Source organism: Myotis myotis, unplaced genomic scaffold, assembly GCF_014108235.1.
Source record: "Myotis myotis isolate mMyoMyo1 unplaced genomic scaffold, mMyoMyo1.p scaffold_m19_p_3, whole genome shotgun sequence".
NCBI lineage: Eukaryota > Metazoa > Chordata > Mammalia > Chiroptera > Vespertilionidae > Myotis > Myotis myotis.
The window spans coordinates 36,238,052-36,260,525 of record NW_023416335.1 but is presented as its reverse complement, the minus strand read 5'-3'; the positions used below and the strand labels follow the sequence as shown (position 1 = coordinate 36,260,525).

The following is a 22,474-nucleotide window of genomic DNA, read 5'->3' as shown; positions in this document are numbered from 1 at the left end:
AAGTCTTAGTGATTTTATAAAATAACAACAAGCCCTATAAGCTGCACCTGGGCAGGGTGATCATAGAGTGTTTTGTCTATACTCAGACTCTCCTGAGATGAAAAAAGAAACTATTAGTAATTAACCTGACACAATAGTGACGCATCAGTATTGTTCAGTGCATCTGTGACATATGGTTCCATACCTCTGGGATTTAAAGCTAGTGGTCCAGCCATCACAAGTATTTACCTGAACTTCTGGTTGAATCCTGTTCTTTGTATAGTAAAATTTTATATAGAGTATCCTATGCTAAAAGTATTAAGTTATACTATATATACACTTTTGCATAGTAAAGGTTTGCATACCTTAAAGTTTTTCTCATTATCTCACTCTTGGGAATAAGATTTTATCATTAGATATTCAGCCATGAGTAGGAATGATAATAAGGAATAATAATAAGGTGAAGTAAGTCTTCATCTATTCTATTTCACTACCAACTCATTTTTGCACTTTCCTCTTTAGGGGAGACTTCTGCCATCACATTTGGTGGTTTGCACACCTGTTTCTGCCACAGAACATTGCTCTTTGCAACTGCCTTTAGCTTATGAACTGCTTTACTTGTTCCATAATTTCTATGGGTCACCACTCATCATTAGAGAAGACTATAAAGCTTTACTAATAATGCTTTTGAGGACATAGCTATGATTCCCCTCTGTCTGCTTCAAAAGCTATCAGCTCCATTTAAAAGCACAAGAATGTGTATTGTGTTGTTTCTTTATTAATCTTGTTTGCCTCACAGATTAAGCATAATCAATTCCAGAGGTGAGCTGTGGAATCCAGGATATATAGATTTCTGAACAGACACCTCTATGCCTGAAAATTCTCCCAATATTTGGGTATAGTGCATGCAAATCAATTAAGCAGCAATTGGAACAATTGTTAAAGGACAACAATTAAGAGAAATGAGGTCATGATGCCACAGGCAAAACTGATCGCTGGACACAGAACCATCATACTGTAGCTTAACATCTAGCTCAGAGACTTTGCTCTTTGCAACATCTAAGAAATTCTTAGAACAAAAGGAAAAAAAGAAAAAAGTTGGGAAATTTTTAATTGGAATTTTATGCATTTCATTTTTATTTTTGACATTTTTTGAGTGTTTTAAAAATAGGTAAATTGATGTCTGGGCTAGAAATAATAGTAAAATGGTATCAACAGTTTTTCTACTTATGAGTGGAACTTCAAAACTCAGCTACTACTAAACTGAAAATTAAAAGAAAAATGGTATAAATGACTGGTCCTGGAAATAAACCATCACACTTATGAAAAATTTTTAATGAACAACACTAGTACCATGTGGCTAGTTATTCATTTTCTCCTCAACTAATAAACTAAGAATCACATACAAAGAAGGCAGAATATATGTGTGTGCACATAATGCTATTGGGCAGATTTTACAAATAAAAGAGAGAAAATGCAGACATTCCCTCATAACTGTTATGTCTCGAGTAACTGAAAATTCTGCCAACATTTATGTAATTTTTCAAAGTGAACTCAACTTTTCGGATAAAGTAATGAACTGGAGCTAATATTCAGAATACAAAAGGTCTTTTAATATTTTTTCAAAGACATTTATTTCTTCATACTGAGTATTGTAAGGAGCTGTGTGAAGAGTACTTAACTCAAGTCATTCAAGGGCTGTGAGTTCAGAGGTACTCATGTGTGTCTTCCCAATTGGTATTGTATTTTATGTGACAAAGTGTAGCTTGCCAGCATGATACCTGATCTTTTCGTTGTGTTAATAAGTATTCAAATTCTCTGATTCTGACTTGGTTTTCAATGAAATGGTAAGTTTAAATCAGCCTCCTGTACTCACTGCTGCTATAACACAATTGCTTTCTTAGTCAGAAGCTTTTTCGGTTCTTCACCTTTATATCCATTGCCTCCAACCCACACAACATCTTTTCCATCTTCACATTCATTCATGGAATAATCCAGACATATTCTACAGCCTACATACACTTAAAAAACACCTGCCTACAGGTATTATTCACACATTTGTCTCTTCTGTTGCTCGCGCAGTCAGCTCCTTTACCACTTCCTTCAACTTTCCTACCCTGTGTTTGTACCACCTATTGCTTTTCAACATTTTAACTATGTCTCCTTTGTCCCTTTAGCAACTTGCTTTTCTTTCTCTGTTGTTTTTTTTTTTTTTCATTCCCTCTTCTTTATCAATGTGCCATACTATTATTTGTCTAAATGTAATCTATCATCAACCTTGCCTTCAATAAATAGCTACCAGGTCATTATTTTGTGCTAGGATACCAGGTACTGGCAATAAGAAAATGAATATTCTACACTCTTTGCCGTATGTGTCCTCAAGGACCTCACAGTGTCATGAAAAAAATAGAAAAAAATTGCTATGGGTGCCAGCATGCTGGTTCTGGCAAGATGGGCGACATTAAATTCCACTCCCTCCACTACAAACAACAAGAACTTCTGGATAAATGATAACATTTAAAAATTTCTAGGCTCACAAGAAAGAAAAATACATTCCAAAATGTCAAAACATATGAGGGAATTAATAACTAGGGAAGTATATGAGTTGACAAAAGAAGTGTTATGAATGAGAACTAAGTATCCAGTATCCAGGAGCTTGGATTTTAATGGCACATGAGGCAGAAGACAGGGGCCTGAGCCTTTAAGACTGGGAACCGGAATTGTGACTCTATGCATAAAGCCAGGTTGTAATTTCAATGAGTTTCAGAGAGTGATACTGATGAAGAGATAGTCAGATAGATCAATCCAGCAAAATAGCAGCCAGAGCTACAGACCCAACTATAGACAGGGAATTCATAAATTACAAAGGTAGTATCAAATTCAGCAAGTAATAACACACAATAAATAGTGCTAGGACAACTGACTTGACCATATGAAGAAAATTCGATTTCTGCTTCACACTAAAACAATTCCAAACAGTTTTAGTAAGGTATACTGAAAATAAACTGTACTTATAGGATGGGGCAAAAGTGGCTTACAGCTGTGAGCACACAAAACAGTTTATTCTTGTATTACTAATATTAATTATTGTGTTATTTTCTATACAATTATAAACCTACTTTTGTCCCATCTAGTATTAAAAATGTACAGTTTGTGAAATCTACCACACATATGTATAGAAACATCATCAGGATAATAAACATACTGATCAATCCCAAAGGTTTGCTTGTGCCCCTTGGTAATTCCTTTTTTTATCCCAACCCTTATCTCCCAGGCAACCACTGATGTCCTTTCTATCATTGCAGATAAGCTTGCATTTTCTAAAATCCCATGTAATAGTAGACAAACATGGTAATTAACCGTAGCTCTGACATGCTTCCCATTGGCTAATCAGGGCGATATGCAAATTAACTGCCAACCAAGATGGTGGCCGGCAGCCAGGCAGCTGAAGCGAACAGGAGGCTTGCTTGCTCCAGTGAAGGAGGAAGCCAAGGTTCCCCGCCTGCGGCTGCTGGGCTCTGAGCTGCAGTCTAAGAAACAATGTTACAATTATAAAAGCTAAACAAAACCCAGAAACCTGCTTTCGGCCAGCCAGGCTTCAGCCAGCAGGATCGCAACAGTGTTTCAATTATAGAACAAACCCAGATCCCTGCTTTCAGCAGCCGAGGTCTCAGAGCTGCAGCCGGGCCTCAGAGCTAAAGCTGGCTCTCAGTTCCAGTGACAGCCATAGAAGGTAAATAAATCCCAGAATAAAAAAAGAAAAGAAAAAAAGGAGAAGTTGGGAGCTTCAGTCACCCTCCAGCTTGAAAACGGCCCTCAGCCCCTCACCTAGACTGGCTAGGCACCCCAGTGGGGACCCCCACCCTGAAGCAACAAGATGGCAGCTAATTTGCATACTAAAGGTAGGCGGCAGTGGGAAAGGCTGTCTGCAGTCTGGGACCAGATCTGTGACCCTGCCAGGCGGGGGCCAGTGCTTGAGGCTGTCCATGGTCCGGGACCGGATCTGTGACCCTGCTGGGCGGGGGGCAGCGCTTGAGGCTGTCCGCGGTCTGGACCCGGATCCATGACCTGGCAGGCGCTTGAGGCTGTCCACGGGACCAAGACACAGATCTGTGACCCTGACGGGCGGGGGGCAGCGCTTGAGGCTGTCCGCGGTCCCGGGACCTGGATCCGTGACCCTTCCCGGTGGGGCTCAGCTCCCACAGGGGCGGATCGGCCAGGGTTGGGCAGGGCAGGATGCCTGGCTTCCACCCAGCCCCAGTCACTCTGGGCAGGTGAGGAGCGCAGAGAGCCTCTGGACAGGGGAGGCAGGCCGGCGGAGGCCGGCCTGTCCTCCCACATGGTGGTGGTGACAGCTGTGAGCGCGCCAAGTGGAGCCTGCAGGCTGAGCTGAAGTAGCGCCTGCAGGCCATCAGCGCCCAGGAGTGGCTGCGCAAGATCCGCCTCCTGGCCCAGAAGGTGCAGGATCTCAGGGACAGCCACCGTGGCGGGCCAGACTGACATACTCCTGGCCGCACCATGGGGGGTTGAGGATCTGCAAAGCCAGAGGCCTCCGGTGTGCACATCCCCCCCAGGTGTGCAAACATTCCCCAGCACACTGTCACCCTCCCGCGCCTGCAACAGTTGCAAACCAAGGCGTGCGCAAGTTTCCCCCGCCTCTCCACCACACTTCCATCAACCCAGCATGCCTAACACCCCCACAGGATGTGCACACACCCCCTCTGATGCGCTCATGTCCTTTGGAGAGTGTCTGGGTGTTCTGGGTGCTAAGGGTGGGCGCCTGTGAGATGACAGTGAGAGGGCGGAGTGGGGATGCCCTGTTCCCACAGAGGCCAGTGCAGCTACGAGATCACCTCTAGGGGGTTAATGCAGGTGCTGAGGCGGGAGCAGATGCAGACAGACACACCTGATGGGCACGGGCGGCCCTCACTGAGGTGCCTCCGGTCAACGTTCAAGATCAAGAACCAAGAGGTGGAGAGGAATTCCGTCCTCTCAGTGAAACACTGGGATAGTCGGGGCGACTGTAGAGGTGGAGTGTGCACTTTGGGTGCCAGCACCCATGAGTGAAGGCTGCCCTGACTGAGACTCGCTTGCTTGGGGCCTAGCGCACTCCTGCCAGGCAGCGGGTGACAGGACGTGCTTTTCCAAATTAATGAGAGAAAATGTTGATTCTCCTGCTGCCCACGAAGGTGGAAAGTGAAGTGGGGAGACATGTGGGGAGTGAGCAAGGTTCCCTGTCTGGGGGTTCTAAATCTTCTGTTGGTTTCTTTCACCGCTGACTAGAGATATACAGGGTGTCCCCCCAAAATGTATACACACTTTGAATACCTACTAATTCCAATGGTTTTAAGCATAAGAAAGAAACAAAAATGGAGCTGTTATCTGTTAAAAGTGTGGGCACAAACAGGTAGTTGGACATTCCCTGAGGGGTCTCAGATTGGAGAGGGTGAAGGCCAGACTGAGGGGCCCTTCCCTCTCCCCCCACCCCAGTGCACGAATTTCTTGCACTGGGCTACTAGTTTTATATAAATGAAACCACAGAATATGCAATCTTTTTCATCTGGCTTCATTCACTCAGCATAATTATTTTGAGATTCATCCAAGGTATTGTTTATAACAATATCTCATACTACCTATTGTTAAATAGTGTTCATTATGTGGATATAACCACAATTTGTTTAGAATGGAATGAATGGGATATATGGTAGGCATACGTTCAATTTTTTTAAGAAACTAGCCAACTGTTTTTCGAAGTAGTTATACCATTTTTCATCCCCTTCTCATTTTACTCTGATGGAATTCTGCCACACTGGGGAAAATTTCTAAATGTATTCCTTAAATTTGCTTAATCCAGCTGGGCCATGTGGCTCATGGTTAAACGTTGACCTATGAACCAGGAAGTCATGATTCTATTCCCAGTCCAGGCACATGCCCAGGTTGCAGGGCTGATCCCCGGGGCGTGCAGGAGGCAGCTGATCAATGATTCTCTCATCATTGATGTTTTTCTCTCTCTCCCTCTCCCTTCTTCTCTGAAAACAATAAAAATATATTTTAAAAAATAAATTTGCTTAATCTACTCTCCCAAGGGGTTAGATTTTTCAGTTTGGCTTGTCTTGAATACATGTGTTAAGAACTGGACAAAACAATTTCAAGGAAGCAGAGGATATAGAAGAGAGAACACATAAAAACTTCTAAAAATTTTAGATACCGAGGTTTTTCTCATGAGAATTGCAAAAATATCCTTGTTAATTGCCGGGAGCCGGTCCATGCTTGCTGTTTCAAGGGACCTGGCATATATGGCATACTGTTCTTAATATGTTTGCTCAACTTTTTGGCACTATGTGTTTTAACCAAGGTCTCTAAGAAAGGGTGTTTCCCCAGGTAGGGATTTTCCCCTGAAGTTAGGGAGAGAATAAAACCTCTTAACTAAGTGCCAGGCGGGTAATTAATCACTTTAACTATGAACAATCATGCTTAAGCTACATAATCTTTACTTCCTGGAATGGAGATAAGAAACGCCCTAACCTTTGTAATAGAGATTGATAGGATTGAATCAACTGGTATAAATACAGATGTAATAAGACAGCAAGACACAGAACTTAGAACACAGAACTTAGAACACAGAACTTAGAATACGGAACCAAGAGAGACAGAACCAGGAGGCACAGAACCTACACAGAACGTTCTCTAGAGACAGAAGAACTTCGCTGGAGAGAACATGGCAAAAGATCCTGGACAGAAACTGGCCTCAGAACCTAGAGACAGAACCTAGCGAGAGAACATGGCAAAAGATCCTGGACTGAACCTGACTACAGAAATGGGCAAGAGAACCTGACTAGAACCTGGTGACTGAACCTGGCTGGAGAACCTGGACAGAACCTGCCTGGACAACCTAGCAAGAGAACATGGACACAGAACTTAGCTGGAGATCCAGACCAGAACTTGGCTGGAGATCCTGGCTAGAGATCCTGGCTAGGCTTCTGATCAACTGAATGCTGTCTCCATGTCATCTCTTCTTCGCCGACTCCGTCCACACCTTTGGGGACCCTTGGACCCGCTGGGGTTGGACCCCAGCAGTTAATCACCTAGATTAAAATGCAGTTGGGAGATAAACTTACCCTGGTCTTGTGTCATTTACCACACAGTGATAGGTAAATGTTCCAAACATTTGAACTCCTAAAATTCCATAAAGAAGCAGAAAGAAAAGTAAGAAAATTGAAACACTCCATATTTGTTCTCCCGATCGCCTAGGGGGAAAAAAACATAAAATAGGTAAAACTTATTTTTAAAAAGTCATAAACTTCCTCCCCTTAACTTATGTGAAAGTAGTGCTTACTTTAAAATATTTGTAATTCTGGTCCTTGGTAGTTCAAATCGGAAATAAATTCGGAATGCTCGGATCATAATTAGTGGCCTTGGGATCCGCAACATGCCCCAAGGTGACATTTGATCAACTATATCAGCAATTTCAAATACCTGTAAATTTAAAGGTGAATAAACAAGTTTAGACTTTCTCTTAGCATGGTTTGTAGTGGTGACATATACAAACAGCATCAGGAGATGCATCCTGTTCCCTAAACTTTGCCCTACATTTTTTTCTACTGAAATCAATTTTCTTTTGAGTACCTCTAGAAGCTACCGCTCTCTTAGGAGAAACAAATCATAAGCTAATGAAATCTTCTTCATTTTCTTAATCTTGGATACTTCATCAAGGCACAGGTTTTATTACAAAAACAAGTGCCAACTTAGAATATAGTAGAAAAAGTGTGCTAAGTCTTCCTAACTAAGCATGTTCTTTGGTGAAACTTTTTGAATATTTAGAAAATGAAATAATGAAGACAGGATTAAAAGTATTATTAGAAAATGTGAAAAAATGTACCATTTACTAAGAGGTGAAGTAATAATTGGAAAATGTTTGTCAATCATACAATAGTTATTAAATGGAAAAGAACACATTACTATGCAGGATAAATTAGGCTGTTAGAGAGGTGAGCTTTGTAAAAACAAAGACGGCTTATCAATACGCACTAGGATAAGTTTGCAGAATGAACTGTGAATTTATTTTTTCTGGATATTTTCATGAAGATTATAGTTACTTTAGTTAAATGCAAAATTAAGACTGATTGAATGTATGGGAATGAGTTCTACCATTTTCCAACAAAATTCCTCCTTTAGAACTTTTAAATATATGTACCCCATTTCTTTTTTTTGTACCCTATTTCTTTTTATTCCACAAATACTGAAATCTCACCCCATATTCTTTCCTTTCTTTTCATGAATATATTTGTATACCTGTTCAATAAAAAGCAATTTCTTACACTATTGATTTTCATTTCTTATTGAGAATTAATTCACAAATGTGACTGATTACAATGTTAGGCTTTTTATTTATAAATTTTAAAAAATAATATAATGTTGTAGAAAAGTATACAGTGGCATTTTATATACATGCTTTTATATATCTAGTTAGATTTTCAATGCAAATTTTGGAAACTACTCACTTATAATTTAAAAGTTTTTAATTACCTGCAACACCAGTGAAACCCAAAGGAATAAAACCATAATTCCATCAAAAACACACCAGCGATCTTTTAAGTAGGCAGTATCCCCCTAAAAATAAATTTCACATGATGTTATCAGGCAAAAGGAATAATTTCAAAAAAACATCTGTGGAGGGAATAGTCAAGTGTTAATTCAGTAAAACCTACCCACAATTTTTATATTATAATTAAGCAGATTTTCAAAAAGAATACCTTTAGCACTTTAAATGACACTATGTATGAGGATAATAATTTAATTTATAAAACACAAGTAACTGCAGACATTTGTATTAAAAATTTAAATGTATGCAAAGGGAAAACATCACAACTTTTTCTCTTAGCCACACAAATTCTATCATTTAAGGAACCAAAGGCCATTCTACTCAATAGGCAGCTTGGTCCTAAACTGTCTTCCTAAAAAGCACACAATGGTCATTGAAAAGACCTTTAAACCTGGGGATCAACAACCATTTGTAGAATATTAACCAGAACTTCACCTCAAGCTAAATTAAAAGTGAAGAAGAAATTTGTCTTCATTTTCAAAGAAAATATATACTGTCTTTAATTGGGATTACACATGTTAAAGAATGATACACAAGACATACCGCTTTCATTTTTGAATAGTGAATCTACTCTGACATTAGGATTCTTATTATTTAAAAAATTGAAATTTTAGAAAAATTTTCCTTTGGAATAATAAAACATAAAACCCCATGAAGACAGAATTGAAAGCCTTGAATAGAAAGGCCTTTGCTTTCTTGGGAACATCCCACTAAGTCATTCCTTCTGCAGAATCCATGAAACTCTAGTCTGAATTCCGTCATATCTGTCATTACTGCCATGATTGCATCCACACAGAAAATAAAAACAGGGACATACTTCCAAGATTTTAAATAAAATGGTAAGATATATTGCAGGATATTTTAAAAAATAAAATAATTTTCAGAACCTTCCACCCTTAGTAACAAATAGGTTATCAAAGTTACCCCGAGAAGTTTCCAGAAATATTTTATGCTGTTTGCAAAACTAATGGTATGATAAACGACAAATGCAGTGGACACTGGGTGAACACCTATTTTACATAAGAGGATGCATAATGACTTTACTCAGGAAGCTATATAATCACTCTCACACACACACACACACACACACACACACCCCAATTTTGTGTAGAAAAACAGTTATGTACACAACTAGCTAATACATAGGCAAATAACTTATAATAAAGCTAAAAATATGGTTGGAGAGATAAGATTAATTTTATGGAGTTTAGAGAAAACAATGCTAGTTCCCAAATGAATGCACACGTAATTTTATCAGTGGCAAGAGAATCAACCAAACGTGGTGTGTATTAAGAAGACACAAAAAAAGATATGAAAGCAAACTCTGAGGCATGGGGTCTGGGTAACTAGGAAGGCAATGACCCTATTAAATTATGTGCTTTGATCATTATGTGATGATTTAAACCCAATGAAGAGAAAAACTTCATTTCAGGATGCTGGTGGCTATATACACACAAGTACACACATGAAATAATTTAAGAATATTATCTGTCTTCAGAACCCCACAAGGCATCTATTACCATAGGCATCATAGTTGCCTTGTATATTACACAACTAAGTGAAAATATAAATTAATTATAATCTACATATAATTTTCTCTGAGCCTAATTTTTATTAACATCCAAAAAATAATGGAATACAAATTAAAGTTGTGCTTTGAAGATTCCCTTGAATTGTTTAATACATAAACCAATTTTTTATTTGTTCATTCATTCATTCATTCATTCGATTCCTTCACTCCATGTATAGAACACTTCTATGCACTAGGCCAGTGATGGTGAATCTATGAACTCATTTTTTTTGGTTGATTTTCCTTTGTTAAATGGCATTTAAATATATAAAATAAATATCAAAAATATAAATCTTTGTTTTACTATGGTTGCAAATATCAAAAAATTTCCATATGTGACACGGCACCAGAGTTAAGTTAGGGTTTTTCAAAATGCTGACACACCGAGCTCAAAAGGTTCACCATCACTGACCTAGGCAATGCTCAAGGCATTGATGATAAAGGAGTGAAAAAAAATAAACTCCTGTTCTTATGTAACTTACATTCACAGTTAATTTTTAAAAAATGAAAATTATACAGTAAATGTTATGCAGAAAAATAAAAGTGTATATTTCAAATTAACTTTTATTAAACAAATGGTTACTTACTTGTATGTTAGGCAAAAAGAGAGAAAAATGTATCGCTTGATCTTCATTTTAAGAACTAGGCATAGTAGTGATTGTTAAAAAACTACAAAGACATCCAAAAATGAAAAGTGAAATTTTATGGGACTCAGCAGAGAACTGTTTTAAAATAGGAACAATTAAAAGTAAATGTTATGAAGGAAACAGAGTAATTATAGATCCTTGGGTGCACAGGCACTCAAAATAATGAGTTTATGTGGTATTTTTTCTCAACTGTATTATTTTACTTATTTTTTGTCATTGAAAAATGTCATATGTAGTGTCACTACAATTAACCTCTTTTATTGCTCATAATCTGCTTTAATAATGAATTATATTCAATAAGATAGAAGCTGAGAGCTTCCATTATATTGAGGATTATTTAAAATGTAAAAAGTGAGGATAAATAGTGATGTTTTCTTGGGAGGGGAATGGAAGTGTCCAAGAGAGATATAGTTTTCACAGTCTATCCATACATGTCTCTTGATTAATGATCATGTATTCCATTTTTTAAATGAATTTTTCAAAATTAAATTTTTTAAAGGTGAACATTTTCGATTTAACAAACATCAGTTTGTTAGTTGCCACAAATAAAGTTAAATTTGAAAAATGTGGGCCTTGCAAATTAAGAAAGGAAAGCTATTAATAAGATAATTGGCTGAATTTTTACTTCATAGTTACTATATAAATCTGTTTGCTAAGGAAATTGATGTTGTAAATCTTACCCAACTATATAAAAGAACAGATTATTTTTTTCCAGTTTTAATTTAATTTATTTTTTTTAAATTTCTTTATTGATTAAGGTATTACATATGTGTCCTAATCCCCAATTACCCCCCCAACACCCACTCATGCCCTCATCCCCCTATTGTCTGTGTCCACTGGTTAGGCTTATATGCATGCATACAAGTCCTTTGGTTGACTCTAGGACATATTATTTTAAAACATTTCAGACACCATGGTAGGGATCCTGAGTAAAACAAAGCATGCAAGCACATTCTAATTTCAAATCACCTCATGATATGAAAACTGGCTTAAAGAACCAAGATGGCAGCGAAGGCAAACGCCTGTACTCACTGCCTCCCACAACCACATCAAAATTACAACTAAAATATAGAACAACCATCATCAGAACCTTGAAAGCTGGCTGAATGGAAGTCTTACAACTAGAGAAGTAAAGAAGAACGCACACAGAGACTGGTAGGAGGTGCAGAGGTGAGGAGCAGGCTGATCAGGCACCCATGGGTGCCGCTTTTTAATCGCCTTTTTAATTGGGAGGGAGATTGCCTCTACGGAGGCTGCCCAGAGGAGCAAGGGGTCCCAGCCCCACACCAGACGCCCAGCCCAGGGCCCCAGAGCTGGGAAAAGAAGTCCCTATGAGCAGTAAGAACTATGGGCTGATAAAAACCAGTGGGCCTGGGGCTCAGTGACACACAGGCTGCTGGCGACCCAGCTGCTCCTCTTAAAAGGCCTGGACCACAAACTGAATTTACAAGCTCCCACCTCTTCTGAGCTCCAGTGCTGGCAAGGCTCTGGGTGACCCAGACACATACTTGGAGAAATTAGCCTGTCTGGCATCAGGGCAGGAACTCGGGGTGGCTTTCTTTCAGATGGAGGTGTTCGCAGCAGTCATTGTTCCTGTTCTGGGACCTCGTTGTAGGGTTGACTGGCAGCCATTTCTGTTTGCTCAGCCCTGGAGATTCTGAGACCCCCGCCCCACCCAATTTATAACCCCACTCAAGCTGTGTGCAGCTGCTTTTGCATATGAATGGCCTATTCTTTCTCAGGCTAAAACCTGTCAAGCAAGTTGCAGCTGGGTCAGGGAGTCCCAAACCTATCAATAAAAGGCTCAAGACCCACACCAGCATGAGCCTGCCTTGCTTCACAGCTGAGCCTCATCTGGACACTTCCAAACCCTATACAAAGAGAAGGAATCTGAAGATCGCTCTGTAGCTCCTGCTGGGTGGCCCCGGGCAGTGGCTGACTTTGCACATCCCTGGGGACCCACACCAAGACACATCATAATTAAAATGCCAAGGACAAAAGACAAAGAGAGAATCTTAAAAGCAGCAAAAGAAAAGCAGTAGTTACCTACAAGGGAGTGCCTATAGGACTATCAGCTGATTTCTCAACAGAAATGATGCAGGCCAAAAGGGAGTGGCAAGAAATATTCAAAGTGATGAATAGCAAGAACCTACAACCAAGATGATTCTACCCAGAAAAACTATAATGTAGAATTGAAGGTCAGATAAGGAGCTTTAAAACAAGAAAAAGCTAAAGGAGTTCATCACCACTGAACCAGTATTATATGAAATGCTAAAGGGTATTCTTTAAGAAGAGGAAGAAGAAGAAAAAGGTAAAAATAAAAAATATGAACAACAGCCCTAACCAGTTTGGCTCAGTGGATAGAGCATCAGCCTGTGGACTGAAAGGTCCCAGGTTCGATTCCGGTCAAGGGCATGTACCTTGGTTGTGGGCACATCCCCAGCAGGAGGTGTGCAGGAGGCAGCTGATCGATGTTTCTCTCTCATCGATGTTTCTAACTCTCTATCCCTCTCCCTTACTCTCTATAAAAAATCAATAAAATATATTTTTCAAAAATATGAACAACAAATTGGCAACAAATACATATCTATCAACAATTGAATCTAAAAATAAATGAATAAAAAATCTGATGAACAGACTAAACTGATGAATGGAATAGAATCAGGGGCATGGAAATGGAACAGACTGATGATTCTCAGAGGCAAGGAGCCAATTGGGGGGTGGGAAGAGTTTAGACAAAGCTCTTATATGCATGTATGCATTACCTATGGACACAGACAATAGGGTAGCAAATGCCTGGGGTGGGGTAGGTACTGGGTGGAGGGGAGCTATGGGGAGCAGGGGGAAAAGAGGGACATCTATAGTAATCTCAACAATAAAGATTTTAAAAAACATAAGAAAACTGACTTAGCAAAACTTCTGCTATACAACATAGAGAACTATTTTTAAGTTAGGAAGTAATTTCAGTTGCTTTGTTTAGAGTGTTTTCTGCTTTAGACTTTCCAGATATTCATAGTGGCATTTACCTGTAGCCAACAAGACCACCACACACTGGGTCAAGTAGGACTGGCTTCTTATTTTTTTGGTAAAATATGTGAAATAATCCACTGAGCATAAAATTTCCATATTATTTTGGGGTTCATGTTCCCAAGAGTCATTCAATATTTATAAAAAACTTTAATAAGCAGTGTTAGAGTCCTGGAATACAAAGACCAAGAACACTCAGATTTCCCCCATCTTTTTTTATATATAACCTTTTGCCCTTTAGTTTTCATTATTTGTCTTCCTAAAAAGTCTCCCAAGCCTGCACCAATTTTTTCCTCTAGACTCTTATCTGACTACAGCATATAAGATCAATGCTTTAATTTACACATCATGTAACAACTGGCAACTCAGTTCATGTATATAAATAATGTAATTATTGTGTAATTTACAGAACAGTCCTTTGAAATCCCCATTTGATGATTTAATTATTTATCTTTTAATCATTTCAACTTATCATATATAATTATGACGTTTGGGTTTCCTACCTAAATCTTCTCTAAACATATTTTTGCATTGCATTTTTTAAAAAGTCTACCCTCCATGGTAAATGTTTCAGTCTGTTCTGAAAATTAGTAGCACCTTGAGACTTTGAACAATTTCAGAAGCTATTCCCAGCACCTAGCACAGCATGTGACATACGACACATGTTAAATGAATTATTAGGTAAGCACATGAAACATGTCTCAAAGAGGTTCTGTAGATTACAATGCATACAGTAAAGAGTCAATTCATGTGCTTCATGAAGGCACCTATTCATCCATTCATTAATTGAAACTCCTGGCAGAAAGAGAAAGATTTTTATACTTCCTTTCAAGGTAGCATCTTAAAATTAAGCCCCTTTTCCTACATGATCATGAAAGATCACATATAGAATTATGAGATAACTTTTGGAAATTTCCTGGGTTATAGTGTGAATAAGCAGAGGGTGCATGCCATGCAAATAGGGATTAGGTCCTGTTTATATAATTTGTGCATTATATGGTAATTGTAAATGTGATTGATTTAAAATTGAGATTGTATTAAACATTATACATAATCACTAAGGCTCCGTAAGTCTAAAATATCTTTTTAATAAATAGAATACAGACTTTTAAAGCCGGTACTGTGAAATATAAGCTCATATTACATTTTGTGTCTGACATATTCATCAAATTTACTCTTTTTTTCAATTTGCATGTTTAAGGACTCAACCTTAACTGGTTAAAGGTTGCTATGATTCCATTTAAAATTAGGTCCAGATCCTTTTAAAACCCTACTGTATTAGTGCCTGAGTTATAATATTTGCAAATAATAAATTGTCCTTTCTACCTGCTTCCAAAATATGCAATCAGAATAACATACATGAATGCCCAGTGGTACTCTAGAATTTTTAACACCTCAAATAGGAAAGAAAGGTTTTAATGTATTGGTTGTATTAACAAAAAATGGAGGGCAGAGAGTGCTTGAGCAATGGGCAAAAATCAGCATGCTGGTGCTGGGAGATGAGTTATTCAAGAGCTGACTGTCAATTTTTATAAAGGCAAACACTCAAAGGCTGCCAATTATACAGTATAAGAGAGGAACTTACACTGCCGTGCAAGTATTTAACAAGCAGAGAAAGAAGCACATTCACCTGAGGACATTTATAGGGAAGTAGTTTGCAGTTTACAACATGATATGCACTGGTACAGTTTCATGAGCGAATGATTTATGGTTCCGAGTTCCCAGGGCCCATCTGTCACTGTGTCTTAGCATTATTATTTATTACTTCAACAGTGCTCATGGATGCATGTGACTTTTACCTAGGTCTCTTGCCAGATGGAAAATAGACAAACTGAGAATTGTTTGAAAAATTCACAGTCTGCAACACATCCGATGCTGTGCAGCATCACAAACATATATCTTCCAAATGGTTTATTTTTGCCTCTCTAAGGGATTTAGGGAGCTAGAATGCTTCTCAGAGCAGGAATTAGTTGGGGAGGTAATTAGAAAAAAATTATTGGAGAGTGGGAATTACCTGGAGGGTACCTTCAAGCTTGAGAAACATTATAATACGTGAAATCCTTAAAAAAAAAATACATCCCTTTTAACAAAAATTGTTAAAGACATTTCTTGACAGAAGCTTCAATTTCTCTCTCCTGTTTTGCATCAAGCATGTTACCTCCACAGTGAACTTCTCAAATACAAATCCAATCTTGTCACTCTCAGGTTTGAATTCCCCATGCATCTTCACTGACCACGGAATGAAGTCTGAGCTCTTTGCAGGGCATGCAAGCTCTGCACGGTGCAGCCAGGCCTGCCTTCATAGAATCCTCTCCAGCTGCTCCCTGTGCACCCCCCACCTGCTACCCCTGACTTCTCAGAGGTCTCCAGAGCACCAGGCTGTTCCATGCTGTTGTGTCTCGGAGTATTCCTTTTCTCTCTCTGTGAAATTCGTTACTTCCATGCCCCATCTCCTGTGTCATGGACCACAGTGATTCATCCTTCACATTCCTCTTTCTTCAAGACTTGTATGATATTCCCCAAACAGAATTTTTCATTATTTTTTGTGCTCTCTCCTCACATCCCCTTTTACCCACAATTATAGCATTTTCACAAAACACTAAAGGTTTACCTCTCACTGTCTGAATTCTCATTATACAAATAACAACTATTTATAGTTGCAAAAACAGTTGCCCCTAAATGACTATGTATCTAGATTCACTCTAAGGAAACTGCACAGGTGCCAGTGGAAACATTTAAGTTGTCCATGAACCCTGCAAGAGATATGGTGTGCCAAATACAGGTAAAGCTCTGTCGTGCTTGTGGTCTAAATCTTGTCTGCCTTGTTTATCTACTTATCAGTGGGTAAGTGTGAAGTGCATCACTACTTTCTTCTTCATCATTTTTCCCTTGAGATACAGCCTTTCACGGGACCCGAGATTTGAATCTACCAATCCCAGTCAGTTTGCTCACATTTCACCAATTTAAAGACATACTCTCCCCTCCTCCAAACACAATTTAACATTTCTGAATTTAGAATGCATCTTATAATTGATGCATCAATTACAATCTTACAGTCTACCATCAAGGTGTAATTAGCAGCATTTTTTCTTTCTTAAGGACAAGTAAAGTGATGCTTTATCTTACAATTGATGACCGATGACCTCACAGATTCAATGAAATATCACAGATGGTACTTGAACATTATTTCTCTGCCTATTTATTTAAGAGCACACGTTGCTGTTTTGGTAGGGTGCGTACAAAACATCCACTACTGACTTGAATACGTACAGACAATTGAGCGATGGGTGTTTAAATGCTGGTTATTACAAAGACATAAGCAGGTGGATAGTTATCTATGTGAGAAAGCAATTTAGTGATATTTGGAGACATTGGCTGGGGTTGCTGTAATGCATTCGATTGCCCATTTAAAAGAATGGAATACAGGTTCTTGTTTTCTGAAAACATATGATCCAACATAATTTCAGGAACAGATTGCATGCAGAAAATGAGAAGTGCCTGCATGTGCTTTACAAGCCAGTTCCCACAGTGGTCCAGGCTTTCTCTGAGGACAGGCGCTCTGCTCTCCTTTGTCCCTCCTCCTGGGGCACTTACAAGATTATCTAAGTGCTCAATCAATGTTTACTGAATGACTGGAAATTATAGTTGGGTTTAAGATGATAACTCTCTCTTATATTTATATTATAGTTATAACCTAAATAAATTAAAATCTTAATGTCTAATATTTAAATTTATAGTTTAATATATGTGGCGAACCACTAGGTCAAAACATTAGTGGGTAATACTTGAAAGCCACAACTTCAGAACTTTTGTTTTGAAAAATAAAGCTTCTAGGTTTGGTTTGCTGCAGATAATTTTATAAACTAGGTATTATTAGATCACATTACTTTAAGCATTAGGTATGAATTTTATATGTACCATAACATTGCCAAAACAAGCTGGTTATAATTTTAAAGACTTTCTAAAATGCTGGTTGGGCAATACACTGACTTGCTTCTATAAATATTTTATTATGGACTAATATAGTTCATGCATGGAAAAATTCTTCCAAAAATAAAAAAGCAGCATTTCCCAAATCTCCAACATATGTGTACATTGACTCACTTATACGCTTCCGCACCGAAGACATATGGCAACTGGAGTTTTTTGCTTGATAACTAAATCTCACTGTTAAAGATATTTTAGTTGAAAATCAGTGTACAAGGGTGCGCAAAAGTAGGTTTACAGTTGTGAGTATGCAAAACAGTTTAATCTTGTATTTTTATATATTGATTATTGTATTATTTCCCCTACAAATAACTATAGACCTGCTTTTGTCCACCCCTGTGTAATAAACATTTACCATTTGAACATTTAAAATACACAGCTCTGTTCCAAACAATGTGAAACATGTTAAGAGTAACCTGATGCATAAATAGAATAATGTACATCTATATATTCATAATGTTGCTATCTATATTATAAAAACCCAGTGGCCCTAACGCCATAATGACCAAAGACTGGCGCAGGTGGGTGGGGCTGCGCAATTTCGCGCACTGGGCTTCTAGTATATATATAAAAGTGTAAGTCATGTAAGTGAACAAACACAGTACATATCTGCAAATCATTCTGGGTAAAGAGGCAAAAAATTGAGTGAGAAGTAAAAAATAGTGCTGCTGACAACTGAATGAAGGTAGAAAAAGCATAGAAATATCTCAAAAAATGTTTTTTAGTAGACAAGTGTTAAATAAAGGTTTAAAACGTAGACTAAGATCAACTGATAAAAGCACAGTAACTCATTCTTGGGTAAAATGAGGTCCACTAAAAAAAAGAGCCCCTGTGTGAGATAATGTATTTTATTGTGTTGTAACTTAAATATCTACACATGTACATTATTTCTCATGCAATTATAAAACCAAAACAAATTTACAGATACAAAGATACAAAGCCAATAGCATTTAACTTGGCTTTGACAAATGAATTTTTTGCTAAAAATAAATCTGACTAAAAGTGTAAGTTTTTTCTCAGTTTTACTGTAAGTTGACAACTAATACTGTATATATTTAAAATGTGCAACTTGACAATGTGAGTTATACATATATAACTCAATATGAAAATATCAATCAATAAAGACCCCAAGTTTTAAAAAGGCCAAAAAGACCTAAGAAGACATACAAATGACCAACAAGTAAATGAAAAGTATATGCTCAACTTCACTAATCATCAGGCAAATAAAAAAAAAAATGAAATACCACCTCACATCTGTTAAACAAAAGATGTTAAGTCGTGGTAAGAATGTAGAGAAAGAGGTACCCTTGAATGCTGTTGGTGAGAATATAAATTGGTACAGCCACTACGGGAAAGAATATGGAGCTTCCTAAAAATTAAAAATAGAACTACTTTATGATCCAGCAATCCCACTTTTGAGAAAGTAAGTTAACTTTTAAACACAAGCATGTAATCTCAAGTCAATGTACTCTTTCATCTGTGTTAACATTCATGTTCATAGAAGTATGTGGTACAAAAAAGATATCAATAACGTTATAACATTTGGGGGAAGGCCGTAATGGTGAAAATTCAATGAGATGATACATTTCAAGCTGGTTCAGGACCTCATATTTAACCATATTTGACCAAAATCTCAGCCAGCATTTAAACATTGAATACCAGTTTTAATGAGATATGAAGCTGTGCTGATTATTTCAAGATAATGTTAGCAATACCATCTTGTTAAAATCTGCATTAGTTTTGTATTTAATCCAATCATACCAGAATGGAAAATAGAAAAATTATATCTAATGTTAATTTTTAATTTTTAAGTCTTACAGATTGAAAATAAATCAAAATTCAGTTTTAGTAAATAACTTATCCAAATGTTGATGAACACCAGAAAATACTGAAAATGGCTCATTTACAGCACTTTGAAAACAATCTGGTCATAAATCAAGTTTTTCTTTTGAACAAATGCTTTGGCTTCTAATATTTAAACTATTAAAACCTCTGCTCATTCAGTGTTCTGTTCACTTGGAATGAATATATAATTTATGTATCAAGTCTGCCTCTGCTCTTTTATCATTGACTATGACAACTAAAGCAATGCCTACTGTCATTTTCATGATGTGAAATCCAAGTCTTAATTTATTACATAACTTAAGAAACAGACTTTTATTCTAGGAAAATGTCATGCCTTTGTTCATTCAAGTTAGAATCTCATGTGAGTCCACACATGGTATTTCAATCCCAAAATGCCCCACCCAGAACATTCAGAGACTGCCACTGCCTGAGTGACCAATACATACAAGGCCAAGGTCATTCAAGGTCCTCTGGGGAGTCCAAGAATTCAAAATAAGACTAGGCTATGCTGGAGAGTAAAGTTATAGTCACTTAAAAGATATCTCTAGCACTCTCACCAGAACAAATTTCCCCCAAGCTAACGTCCTGGTTTAGCTACCAATTTTTGAAACTTGGCCATACCTAAACCTAATGCTTAGAATAACCAGCCTACTACTTGTGGAAGACCCAGACAATGTTGGAATCATGCTGAAATCCATTGATTGAGGCATGGTGGATGCCTACTGTTCCCATGAATCAACATGTTTGCAGTGGATTATGTGTCACAACTCATAGCCACACAGCATTTCCAGGGGCCTATGCTCACTGCGCTCATGACTGCCTTTTGGGGAGTCTCTGAGTTTACTGGTTTCTTGGTAATTGCATGAGGTTTGTTGTGGCTTTGGTGGTTCCTTTCAAGTTAAGTCCTATACTGAATTGAATTTTTTTCTTTTATATTACTACCCCAATTTTCTAGAGTCACCCAACAAACTTCAAAAAAACTTTTTCAAAGCTACTTACAACCAGCTGGCCATTCAAATGGCTATCTGAAACTAATTAAGTAGTGAGGTGAAGAGTGTCCCCCTAAACTCTATGTCCATTCAAAACATTAGTATGCAACCTTATTTAAAAACTAGAGGCCTGATGCACAAAATTCGTGCAAGGGGCTCAGCCCTTGCAACCCTGGCTGCCTCAGCTGGCCCTCGCAGCCCCAGCTTCATCTGAAAGGTCATCTGGATGGCTGTTCTGCTGTTCAGTCTAATTAGCATATTAGCTCTTTATTATATAGGACTAGAGGCCCGGTGCACAAAATTCGTGCACTCTGGGGGGGAGGGGGTAGGTCCCTCAGCCCAGCCTGTGCCCTCTCACAGTCTGGGAGCCCTTGAGGGATGTCCCACTGAGAGTGGGGGAGCAGGCCTAAGCCAGCAGTCGGACATCCTTAGCACTGCCGTGGAAGCAGGAGAGGCTCCCGCCACTGCCACTGAGCTCGCCAGCTGTGAGCCTGGCTCAGGAGCGTCTGCCCCCTGGTGGTCAATGTGCATCATAGCAACCGGTCGTTCCACCATTCAGTCAATTTGTATATCAGTCTTTTATTATATAGGCTAAGGTATTTTGAAGATGTAACTAGTTAAGAGGAAGTCATACTAGATTAGTGGGGGCCCTAAATCCAATTACTGGTGTCCTTAAAATAAGAGAAGGCCCACAGAGGCACACAAAAAGAAGGCCATGTGAAGACAGGAGTTGAGATTGGAATGATGCATTGGTAAGTTAAGGAATTCCAAGAATTACCAGGAATCACCAAAAGCTAGGAAGAGGCAAAGAAAGGCTTTTTCCTAGAACCTTCAGAGAGATCAAGGCCTACTGACACCTTGTTTTGAACTGTGGCCTCCAAAACTGTGAGACAATACATTTCTATTGTTTCAAGCCACTGAGGTTGTGGTCATTAATTACTAGAAACTATGAAACTGATACAAACTCCAAAGTACTTAGGGCTCTTTTTCATTGATTTCTGTAAAGCCCACTATGACAATAAAATACAAGGAGGAAAGTCAGGCAGTAACAAACTCTTTGACAGAGGCACTGAGTTGGTTAATAAATGCATCTGTAAATGAGCTTCCCACCTCACTCCTGTCCTTCATCTCTTCTATCAGGTGCATCCTATTGTACAGTGTGAAATACGTATGAGACAGTGCCATCCACTTATTTAACCTCTATGAAGGTTAATATTACAGGAGGAAGAGATATCCCATGAAATAAATTTCTTTTCTTTTCTATTTTTTAAAAATACATTTTTTATTGATGTCAGAAAGGAAGGCAGGGGAAGAGAGAGATAGAAACATCCATGATGAGAAAGAATCATTGATTGTCTGCCTTCTGCATACCCACTACTGTGGATCGAACCTGCAACCCAGACAAGTACCCTGATTGGGAATTGAGCCATAACCTCCTGTTTCATAGGTCAATACTCAACTGGCTAGGCCCTTCCTTTGCTTTTTCTTTTATTTACTTATTTTTTGTTTCCCATTGGTGACAATTTCATGCTACATATTTTTCTATAGTCCTGGAATTCTTTTCCATTTCAAGTCCTTTCTTTATACCCCTTTATATCTTCAAAATGCTTCAAGTTAATGACATCATGCTGAATGTTATCAGTCTGTAATATTTATCACATAACATTATTCAGCATTCATAAATTAATAGGTGCCTTGTTTTGGGCTCAGTCACTCATTGGTAGCATTATAGACCCTCTACTCGGCCTTCACAGAGCTGGTGGAAAGGCCACCTAGCTCCTTCCCAGATATTCCAAGACTTTGTGCCTTACACAATTTATTTCACTTT

At 38.3% G+C, this 22,474-nt stretch overlaps 1 protein-coding gene across 5 annotated transcripts in view; it reads right to left on the bottom strand.

The window, feature by feature from the left end:
- The window catches only part of NALCN (sodium leak channel, non-selective), a 309,491-nt gene that overhangs the window by 258,519 nt on the left and 28,498 nt on the right, over positions 1-22,474 (bottom strand). For 4 of the 5 annotated variants that reach the window (XM_036300871.1, XM_036300867.1, XM_036300869.1 and 1 more), the window contains 3 exons: positions 8,506-8,589; positions 7,316-7,455; positions 7,098-7,226 (listed from right to left, as the gene is read on the bottom strand). In XM_036300871.1, the coding sequence (XP_036156764.1) occupies positions 7,098-7,226; positions 7,316-7,455; positions 8,506-8,589 (353 nt within the window). The remainder of the gene's footprint in view (positions 1-7,097; positions 7,227-7,315; positions 7,456-8,505; positions 8,590-22,474) is intronic. The other variant, XM_036300870.1, reaches the window with a different exon arrangement.